At 35.7% G+C, this 12,042-nt stretch overlaps 1 protein-coding gene across 1 annotated transcript; it reads left to right on the forward strand.

Annotated features, from left to right (window-relative positions):
* Nucleotides 1-7,304: 7,304 nt before the first annotated feature.
* On the forward strand, nucleotides 7,305-10,650 carry LOC111920495 (protein KINESIN LIGHT CHAIN-RELATED 2). Its single transcript, XM_023916075.3, has 3 exons — nucleotides 7,305-7,691; nucleotides 8,375-10,224; nucleotides 10,304-10,650. Exons 2-3 carry the CDS (start codon nucleotides 8,390-8,392, stop codon nucleotides 10,476-10,478), a joined length of 2,010 nt encoding a protein of 669 aa, XP_023771843.1. The 5' UTR covers nucleotides 7,305-7,691; nucleotides 8,375-8,389; the 3' UTR covers nucleotides 10,479-10,650.
* Nucleotides 10,651-12,042: the final 1,392 nt, after the last annotated feature.

Raw genomic sequence — 12,042 nt, forward strand, 5'->3', positions numbered from 1 at the left:
GGAGTCCGTATAAAGCAGTTACGAATTTTTCGTGGTCATTTAACAATATAATCTCCTCCTACTGTTAAATTTAAGATTGGTCGAGAATTAGCCAACGGAGTCAAAATGAAAGTTTTAGATCTTATTTTTACCTACGTGTGGATATAAAGAACGTCAAAAACAAAGCTCGTATGAGAAAGTTATGAAATTTTGAAAATCAGCTGATTTCTACCATGTGTGTGATGCCACGTGCCAGCACCAAGCGAAACGTTGGAGCCTACGCAACACCACGATGTGGTGAGAGGCACCATGACATGGTGACGCTCCAGGAAGCCTATAAATAGAGGTGTCGGGTTCCCTTCATTCCTCTCACCTTCCAACTTCTTCCCCTCTCTCTAGAACATCTCTCTAAGCCCCCAAACCCCCCAAAAAGCCTAGGGAACCTCCCTAGCACGAGGCGGAAGCCCGAAGCACCCGACGGATCCGAAAAGAAGAGCCTCCGACTCAGAAACTCTGCTTCGGCGGAGCTCCGTTTTGAGAAAAACTCGTTGTAAGTAAGCTACGCCTAACCTATCTTTAGTATAGCTTATGTTCTAATGTAGTAATGTTATTAGGACCTTATAATGAGTATTTGGGCTATTATTATGAGTTATATAAGTGTCATTATAATATCTTTTCAACCACTCATGGTACGGGGAATCTGGTTTAAAGAGCCGCATAGGGTTGTTGGATTTCAGAAGTGGTATATGCCAAAATAGTCCTACCCTCCGGTGTTTTATGTCTGGCCCCTGTCTGTACATAGTGGGTGAAGAGTATTGTTTAACACTTATATAATAGTAATAATAGATAGACTATTAATTATTCTCGGTTAACATTAAACTAAACTCTAGTGGTAATGATACTAGGTTTTGTCCAAGGAAGTTGTTTTAAGTAGACGAAGTGTTGTCCGAAGACCGAGTCACCACCTTTTCAAGTCCTTTTCATCTTACATATAGATATGAAGTATTTTATATAAACTACGTGCTATATTTGCATATTATCTGTATACTTGCTATCTATGTTGGATGACCAATTTTATACAAGTTTTATATGATTTAAACTGTATATATATATATATATATATATATATATATATATATATATATATATATATACATAATATGTTGGGTAAAACATGGGTAGATGAAATATGAGTTGGATGATGAGATGAGAGATGATATAGACCATGAGATATGGGTGAGAGGTGGACGATGTAAGAAGCCTTGTTCCCAAATGTTGGCCCCGTCATCTAGCAGAGTATGGATGACAACCATAGACTATTCTAAACAGTCCAGTGGAACACTAGCAGGCTCGCAATCTGTAGGTGTTGTGAACGATGTGTTCACCGATGTACTCTAAAAACCCATTGACATGTATTGCGAGTGGACTCTCGAAAACGATACTGTCAATAAACGAGATAACCCTAGCAGCTGTACCCGAAGGACAATACCAACATCTGCGCCCCATAGAGAATATCACAATTTTGGCAGCTGCGCCTAAGTGATAGAACTAGCAGCCGTGCTTGACAGTTGTGTCATTGACAACGATGGACTTCGTACCTATTCCTTAGGATGATCCTTAGGAATGAATGAATGAGAAATAGTTGATTCTTAGGATAGATCCTTAAGAGTAAAGAAGATAATAGGGATGGGTAATTGGGTTAATTGTTTGATGATTAAACATAATAATTATATTATTGTGGGTTGAAAACCCTATGTACTCACCAGGTTTCCCAACCTGACCCACTCATTTTATTTATATCACAAGTGTTGATATGAAGTCACATTACATTGAGAGATTAAGGAGATATAAATCACTAGTGATAATGAATGTAAGTTCTGTTTATGCTTATGTTTATGTATTGACGATGACATCTCAAACGTTTTAAAATGAATAAAAATACTTTTCTTCGGAAATGCTTTGATAACGTATTTATCATGTTTTACTGGGAACAAATTCCGCAACATTTTTATTAAAAGCGGTACTCTAATTTTTATAAAACATAAACAAAATCGGTCTTTTTTGGTCGTGAAAATAGGGATGTCACACATAAGTTAAGGGCCGACAAGGCAAACCAGACTTATGTTGTCGGTTCGGGAGCAATCCATACATGAGTTGTGGGTCGGGAAGGCAATTCAGACTCATGCTGTGGGTTTCAGAGTAATCCAGTCTGATGGTTGTGGGCTCCGAGGTAATCAAGTCTGATGGTTGTGGGCCCAATATACATGTTGTTACTTGATGTGTGGTTGTATTTTGGGGGAACTCACTAAGCTTTGGCTTACAATTTGATTTATGGTTTCAAATACTTTAAAGTACATGGTAAAGGCAAAGGATTGACCGTGCACATCATCTTGGATTTTATGTGTTTTTATGATTTTGGGATACTTTTATCCATGATAGTGACTTTTGAGAACTTGTTTCGTAAAACTTGTGGATTTTTTAATGTTTTTAAAAAAATGAAAATCTTGCCTTGAATTTTGGGATGTTACATGAATCTTGGTGCGCGTCGTGACTATTGTTGGGAGCACGTTGAGTCTCTTGTAGGCGGTGTTGTCATGGCTCCATTAGAATGTTGCCACATGTCACAATCCGGTGGGTTGCGTACCACTAATGCGTGTCGTGCTTGCTGTTTGTGCGTCACAATTCGAGTGGGTTGACGTTCTTTATATCCACGTGTAGCTATCGATGAGTACTACAACATTTATTTAGACTCCGTCGGCTAATTCTCAATTTATTTTTAATTGTATATTTTTAAAGGGCTTAGACTGCTAAAACCCGAATTAAAATCATAACTCTCTCATACGAACTTCATTCTCAAATGTCTTTATATCGACGAATTCATATTTACAATATCTTTAACTCTAGTTTACATTGTTTTGGCTAACACTCAACCGATTTAAATTTTGATTTTTGTGTCGCATACTCCTATAATGAAACTTCGAAAAATTGTAACTTTCTCATACGAAGTCAAGTTTAGGCGTTCTTTTTATGCACACTCTGGTTTTTACGAATATTATGACTTTCATTTAGATTACTTAGGATAATAAGAAACTGTCTCTGATTCCTTTTTTATGACGCACATAGTTGTGTCGGGTTGATTGGGAAACTTCGAAGAAGCATAACTTCTTCATACGAAGTCGGATTTAAGCGATCTTTATATCCACGAGATATTCATTAAGACTACTACATTTTTAGATAAGGTTATTTACTATATCTTAAATGTCTAGCCCGAATTTGTGGGTGTTACAATAACAAGCATCCTAATTCCAGGAGTTATGAAGGACAAAGTGAGCCAAATAAGAGGTCAAAGGTGGCAAGAAATGAGCGAACATGAGGAAAGAGAAAGGTTATGAGACAGTTGGTTGTTATTTTTTTGAAACAATTTGTGTTTTCTTTTCTTTTTAATCTTTTCGTAAAATAATTATTTGGTTAAAATATTGGTTTTAATGATACTTTGGGTATAATTTTTGCACAAATGATTGCTATTGAAATGCCCTATTTTAAAACTTATTGTTAGGTTATCAAACAAACAAATGAAAATTGTGGTTACAATATGTAAACTAAAACATTCATATGCACTATAAACTAGCATTAGAAGAAAAGGTTGGAATCAATCGGAACACAAATCAATGTTTAAATACCTATTTGTGTAAGACACGCAACTCTAAATATGACAAAAAGTAACAATAATTGGGGATTTATATTTATATATAAACTATTATGTAATAAAGTAACAATAACGGGGATTTATGTTAATAATCATTGGTAACAACACATCCAATTTCAAATTCAATTCATCTACTACATGAGTTAAGTTGACACAATCTTACTAATTAAACCCAAATAAGCTCTTATGTGAAACTAAAGCTGAAAGAACACATAAAATTTTATGCAAATATATCCAATAATATTCATGTCCTTTCATACGCTCAAAGGCGTGAAAGAATTCAATTCATGTTTACAATGACAATTAATTTTTTTCTAAATGATCAAGTATGAAACGAAAAGTGGAAACTGTGTTTTTAGCATAACATGGATAAAAACAATCAAATCCGACTTACAAATGATAAAACAAACGTTTTCAAATGGTTGTTGAAGTATAATAAATCAATAAATCGCCTTCTTCTTGCTATGAAATCGTCCAAAAAATGTTAAATGCTTTTTTTACAAAATTTGAAAAATAGCTTAAAAATAGCTACTCGACTTTCATGTCCCAAAGCAACGTTTGTATGAAATCCCACGACCAATGTAAAGACATAATTATGCTGCTTGATTTTGCATTCCCACCAAATTTTTTGGCGTTTTTTTTTTTTTTTTTTTTGTTTATTTGCGTAACATGTGGTCTGTGTAAATTTGGTCTAAAAACTCACAGCCAATATGTTTCTGTAAAGTAAGTTGCTTCTTTATGCTCTTTTTTCCATACTCACAACCCGTGTGAATTGTATGATTAAAAATACACGGTAAGGTTGGTCGCTTGACTCCAAATCGTGATCCCGAAAACTCGAGTTTTTTCATTTTGCACCCGTTTGTCCTGAAAATTAGTAGGTAAACTCCCAAACATTATCCCTAACTCATTCCAAGCTTCAAATATTCCTTTAAGTCCATAAAAATGCACCAAGATTCCAAAAAAAAACTATAAAACGTCTTGAACTTGAGTAATATGTACGAGTCAAACACTAGAATACTATGAAAATATATAAAATAAGTGTGCTAATAGATGCAAAAAAATGCAGCTAACGCTGATATGCTTATAAAACGTAATTATTGTAGTGATTTTATGTTGTTTGAATTTGCTATACTTAGAGATTTTGTTGGATTGCATTAGGACCATTTGATCATTTGATGATGTTTAACCTATCTTGATTACATAAGATCTTTAGATAATGTCTCCATGTGCTTAATGGTGTTTCAAAATAGTATTTTGAAGGTGTACAATATATGGGGTTCAATATTTTGATCAGTTAATGGTGTTTCCATATGGTCTTTAGATGGTGTCGTCATATGCTCATTTGATGACCGTTTATAATGTAGTTAACAACATGACATTGCATGGAATTACAACCATATAAATAACATTAATCCATCACTGTTAACAAATTCTTCTGTCTAAATAAAATTCCAATAAAAAAACCAACTAGGAAACCAACTATTTCTTATATGTCATTACATATCCAAAGGACAAGTGTAAGAACATCATCACCTTCCCAAAATACAATAACCATTAACCCATATAAAACAAATAGCAATGTTCAATTCTTTAAGAAAAGTACAATTAGAAAGAACAAAAATTATACATCCTTGCAACAACGAGTGTGACCTTTTGAACTTGATTTTTAGCCTCAACAACATTGGAATGATATCAACAACCCTATTGCACATTGGGGGGTCAAACCAGGGGTCAAACCACCAGATAAATCTCGACACTTAGCTCCATTCCTTGAACATGACCAAAAACACCTACCTAAGTTAAGGTCGGTGCATGAAATTACTATTATTGCTGATTTTCTACATTTATAAAATCCCATTTTATTAGTTAATGAAGAAATCAATCAAAATGAGGGATTTTACCTAATTTAAGTATGTTCGGGGAAGAAATATTATCAAAATAAATATAGATAGAGTCTTTTAAAGTCATTGGTAGAAAAGAATGAAAGGAAAAAAAGAGTAAATTACACGATTCGTCCCTGGTGTAAATGTCAAATTGCACGTTTAGTCCTTATTTTCAAAAATTAACTCAGGCCATCCCTCATATCGTTAAAAGTTGTCCCTAGCAGACACGAAATAACTGCAATACCCTTTTTAATTTTTTTTTCATTTAATTTTGAACAATTTATTATTTTGAGTTTTTTATTGAAAAATAAATAAAAGTGGGCCCCATACACTTTTATACCTTACCCTCTTCAACCTCTTATCCCTATTAAACAAATATGGCTTCTCCTCCCCCTTCCTCTCTTCTCAGTTCTCACAGCATCCTCCGAAAACCCCATGTCATCGTCGAAAATGTCTAAGCCATAATATCTTATAGAAATCTAGCAAACATCCATTGTTGGAAATGTCCAACCTCTAAAACCTCGTCTTCTTCCTAAAAATGTATGTCCCTTTAAAGAAATTAGAGATATGCAGTGTGTATCAGGTGAATAAAACCACCACCACCATTATCTTCGATCACCACCGCCGTCAAAAGATTTAGCTCCGCTAGAACTACAGTTCATCCTCTTTCTATGCCTATCTTCTTCTCATCCCACTCTCTCTGTCTCGATTTTTGTGGGATTGATTTCCATGTTCGATTTGTTTTTCAGTTTGATTTCAACTTACATTGAGTTCCAGGTTGGAATTCATGTTTTTTATTGAGTATCTAGTTTGATTTCAGTTTTTAGGTTTAATTTTGGTTTTGATTCTGAGCTCCATGTTTTCTTTCAGTTCCAGTAGCGAGTAAGATCATTTTGAGCTTTAGGTTCTGGAACAAAAATGATTTACTTGAATCTAACTCGGTTTTTCGTGATTTTGATTTTGATTTTAAGCTTCAAGTTTTGAGTGATTTACTCTGGCAGTTGGCGATGAAGATGGATAGGGAGTGAGTGGTGAGGGTAAGGGTTAGGTGAGGGACATTTGATGGTTTGGCTAATCTAGGTTGGTTCTTATTGATAATCAGAGACAGAAGATTTCCGATGGAGATGAAGATTGTTTTCGATGGAGATGCGGGTCGATTTCGACTAGGTGATATTTAGGGTTTAGACAGAGAAGATGGAAATGGTACAAAGGGGGTAGGTGGGACCCACAACTTTATTTAAAACACTTTTTAATAATTAAAAATAATTAGAAATCTGAAAAATAAATGAAAAAGAAATTAAAAAGCATTACAATCATTTCATGTCCGTCAGAGACGAAACATGCAACTTTTAACGATACGATGGACTGTCTGAGTTAATTTTTAAAAACAGGGACTAAACGTGCAATTTAACACTTACAACGAATTGTGTAATTTACTCAAAAAAAAAAAATGAAATTCCCTTCTTGTGAGGGGCATACGATGTAATTAAACAGACTTAGGGTGTATAACGTTTCACACAGGGACTAACACTGTAATTTATCAAAACTATAGGATGTTTTCTATCAACTTTTCAAAGATCGGACTAAACATATGGTTCTGACAAACTAAAGGGACTATTTTTGTAACTTAGTGTGATTTACTCTAAATAAAATAAAACGGCCTCAAGCTGCGGTTGCCGAGAGGGAGATAAACAAGCGCCTTCTTCTGGCTTCTAACATTCCACCGCCCACTCTCTCTCTCTCTCTCTCTCTCTCTCTCTCTCTCTCTCTCTCTCTCTCTCTCTCTCTCCTGCCCCATTTTCGTTGACATTGACTCGTATCTGTTCAATCTGTTCCTATCTTCGGTTTTAATTCATACATACATCAACCTTATTCAAAACTTTATTTAATTTATGCATTCCTTCTTCAACCACCATTTATGTAATCACCATCTTCTTCTTCTTCTTCTTCTACTTCTTCAATTTCAAATATATTCTCATCTCTCGTCCTAAATTTATTCACAACATCAACAAGGATTCTGGTTCTTCACAAATCCCGCCATTATTCCTCCGTTTTCATTGGTTTGTCCCCAGGAAACTTACCTACACAAGAGATTAGATTCTTCATTTACTTGAATTATTACGGTATGTCACCAATTGATATCCCCTTGTATTCTGTTATGTTATGAATTTGAATCTAACTTCATCCTCTGTTTTTTTGTTAATTGGGAATGATTACTGTTCTTACATTTTGATGAATTACGTGTTAATAATTTCTGAGTTTTTGAGTTTTGATGTCGTTCATTGACCAACGTGCTTGATTTTTCAATATATTACCAGAGGTTGAGGTTGAAGCTTGTTTTGGAAAATTTGGGATGAGTGATAACTGTTCTTGCATTTTGACAAATTAGGCGTTAATATTTCTGGGATTTTGATTGGTGAATGCTCTTGAGTTTCGTTTGTTGATTAGCGATTGTTCATAAATTTTATGTTTTATAAAATATATAAAGCAATAAAATTTGTTATTTACCTTTTATCATATTATGGTTTTGATTTCTTCAAATGATGTGATATGTTGGGTTTTTTCCTCTTTAAATTCTGTGGTATAATTTTTGTTGCAACATATGATTTGGCAACTATCACATATCACTTTTAAACCACACATGCACGATTGAACATCGAGATAACATATACATTAGTCATATGATGATTATCTGATTCTTATTCTTCAAAATGTAGAAATGTTTTTAAAACACTTTTCCCAAAATATTCTAAACAACATGATTAGATTCTAAGTTTAGTTTTCTGTTTTTTTCTTGCTTTTATAGGTTCAAGAAACGAAAATGCCGAAGAAACTTGCAATGAAGAAATCAGACCCAAGTTCGAGCAATGAAAACGCACACTACGTACCACACAAAGAACAGTTCGCGCGTATCTCACCAAGAAGCCCGTTAAGCACACACACTCCCGACACTGATTCAATCGATTTAAGCATTGAAATCGCCGGAAACTCTATGGATCAACTCTATAACAACATATGTGAAATGGAAAGCTCCGATCAATCTTCTTCAAGTTACATATCTTACAGTCAGGAATCACGAATCGATTCCGAACTAAGGTTCCTTGCTCGAGGTGATTTTTCAAACATCGGAGTAAAAACTGAGGAGAAAGAACAATCGGAATCCGTTGTAACAGATGATGACAACAAGAAAACGAATCAGCCGAATCAATCGAATCAATCTCCGGTTGTTAAACCTTCATCTCCGGCGAAAATTCCGAAACCGATTTCGAAAACGAAATCTAATACTTCTAGTAAGAAACTAGGGTTGAAATCGAGTATGAAGAAAAACGAAGAACCGAAATACCTCGCGCCTTATTTACTGAAACAAGCTCGTGAATCAATGTCCACCGGTGATGATCCAAGAAAGGCGCTCGATTTCGCTGTACGTGCGATGAAAACGTTTGAAAGTATCCAATCGGAAAAACCAGATCTAGAACTCGTCATGTGTTTACACATCGTCGCAGCGTTATACTCCATTTTAGGGGAATTCGATGAAGCGATTCCGATTGTCGAACGATCAATCGAGATGACAAACATGAACGAAGGCCAAAAACATTCATTAGCAAAATTCGCAGGGTGTATGCAATTAGGAGATACATACGCGATGCAAGGAAAAATGGACACCTCGATTCTCTGTTACACAGCAGGTTTAGAGATTCAAAAACACGTTTTGGGGGGACACGACGCCAGGTTTGGGGAAACATGTAGGTACGTGGCAGAAGCCCATATCCAAGCTTTACAATTCGACGAAGCCAAAAAGCTATGTGAAATGGCTTTACAAATACACGGAAGAAATGGGACGGCTACTTCTTTACAAGAAGCAGCCGACCGCAGGCTGATGGGCCTGATCTGTGATTCGAAAGGCGATTACGAAACCGCCCTCGAACACTACGTTCTGGCCCGTATGTCCATGTCAGCAGACGGACACGACGCTGATGTGGCAACCATCGATGTCTGCATCGGCGACGCATACCTATCATTAGCGCGTTACGACGACGCGATATTTTCCTATCAGACAGCGTTAAATGCTTTTAAGGTGACAAAAGGCGAGAAAAACCCTTCGGTTGGTTCGGTTTACGTCCGGTTGGCGGATCTCTACAACAAAATCGGGAAATTCCGGGAGTCGAAAACATATTGTGAACACGCGTTACGTATTTATAAACCGATTAAGAAAAAGAACCGAAATGAAGAAATCGCGAACGGGCTTATTGAAGTTTCGGGGATTTACGAGTCAATGAACGAGCTTGACCGGGCTTTGGAGTTGCTCAAAAAAGCATTGAAAGTATACGGGTCGGGTCCGGGTCAGCTGAGTATTGTGGCTGGGGTCGAAGCACAGATTGGGGTTTTGTGTTATATGATGGGGAGTTATGAGGAGTCCTATCATTATTTCAAGATTGCGATTCAGAAGTATCGAAATGCAGGGGAGAAGAAATCAGGTCTTTTTGGTTTTGTGTTGAATCAAATGGGACTTGCGTCTGTACAGATTCAGTCGTTTGAAGAAGCGGCTGAATATTTTGAAGAAGCGAGGGGGATTTTGGAGAGGGAGTATGGACCTCAGCATATTGTTACGCTTGGGGTTTATAGTAATCTTGCTGGGACTTATGATGCAATTGGAAGGTATTTTAGTTTTTTTTTTATTAAACGTTAAAAATATTATTTTGAAACAATTTTGTATTACTATTATAATTATACACAGGTGGGATGATGCAATTGATATATTGGAATATGTTGTTGGGATGAGAGAGGAGAAGCTTGGGACGGCGGATCCGGAGGTTGACAATGAGAAGCGGTGGCTGGCGGAGTTGTTGAAGGAATCCGGGAGGAACAGGAGGAAGGGGTCTCGGTCATTGGGATTTCTTCTTGATGGTTGACCAATGGCTTTGGCTTTTTCTTTATTTTATTTATGCATTTGTAGTAGTAATTGGAAACGTGTATACTTGTAAAGTCATGTAGATTGTATTATTTTTTTCAATTATATTTCCTTTGAATCTAAGGTAATGTACAACTTATAATGCATAATTTATAGAAGTTGCATTAATTGCATGGCTATGTGTGAATTGCAAATAGATAGGCTGGATGCATTAAGTAACATGTTACGATGGTACGGATCATATGGATTGTGGGGGTTGTCTTGAATCTTATATTTTATTATTTTTTTGATTTTATATGTAAGGTCATTCATAGCAACTTAATGAGACTTGTCTTTTCAGTATATCATATTACTTTTGCAATATCTCCAATCAACTTAATGACGCTTGTCTTTTAAATATATCATATTAGTTTGCAATATCTCCGATGAGAGTTTCACTTACCTGGTTTTTGTTTTTTCTCTAAAATATATAAAAAGGTCTTTTGACACCTTTTTGCCCTATTTCTTTTTCATGCCTCTCGTATTTATTCCTCCCTACCATCTGGAGTGCGCACTCGGCGCTCCTCGATTGCAATTCATAACAAACACCTCTTTTTTAATAGGGATGAGTGTGAGACGGAACAAATACCGTTATCGATTTCTTAAAGATCAAATTTGATCGAAAGTCAATTCTAAGTACCGAACCGAATTAACATTGCTAGTAGTACTAGTAACGGGAATGGTACCGGTTTTTTGTACTAGCGTCGGTACCAACAACACCGAATCCGAATTTCATGATTTTAGAGTACCGAGTACCGTCTCATATGTTTAAATTTGGTACCGATTCTGGTATGATACCAGCATGAGATGGAGATTTGGTATTAACTGTTCATCCGTAATCTGCAATTCACGTCAGTTACCCCTCCACCTCCCATCGACGATGCTCTAATGTATTATCTCGTCTCCGTGTTGTTGCCTTTTTTTTTCAAATGACAGATATTATAAAAAAGCTAGCAAAAAGCTAGACAACAAAACAAAGACTCACATAATAGCTAGTTTTGGGTTTTGAAGCCACTCAGGCCAGTTGATAACTTTTCTAGCCCTAGCATTACACCATAAAAACGATTAAAAAACAATATTATCAAGAAAAAACCCTGCCCTCTATGTTGTCGTCTTTGTTATCTTATTTTGTCTTCTCTTGTCTAATTAGGGTTTGAATTTGATCTATCTCATTTATGTGTTGTCATCTTTATTCTCTAATCTCCTTTCTCTTGTCTAATTAGGGTTTTAATATGATATGATTACAAAACAAAATCTCTATTTGATGATGTATTGTTTCTGTTGTCGTTACTTACTCAATAAAGGATGACACCAAACTTATTAGGTTCTCATCTTCTCAGGTGGAGTAGGTTAGACTGAAATTGCATGAATTAATATAGGTCTATTTTAGTTTTGTAATGCTCATGGTTTTTGTTTCCTCTTTTGTGGTAACTTATATTAGAATGTAAAGTGAATTTGGAAAAGTTGGGTTTTTGGGAAACAGATTGATAAAGATGATGCATTGAATTTGAAGATCGTAAGTTTTG

This window comes from Lactuca sativa, chromosome 4 (genome assembly GCF_002870075.4).
Source record: "Lactuca sativa cultivar Salinas chromosome 4, Lsat_Salinas_v11, whole genome shotgun sequence".
NCBI classification, from domain to species: Eukaryota; Viridiplantae; Streptophyta; class Magnoliopsida; order Asterales; family Asteraceae; genus Lactuca; species Lactuca sativa.

Bases quoted from the DNA above. Each gene is read 5' to 3' on its own strand.
- LOC111920495 (XM_023916075.3), top strand. From the start codon at position 8,390: ATGCCGAAGAAACTTGCAATGAAGAAATCAGACCCAAGTTCGAGCAAT. The intron at 10,225-10,303 runs GTATTTTAGTTT...AATTATACACAG, and splicing joins ACTTATGATGCAATTGGAAG to GTGGGATGATGCAATTGATA.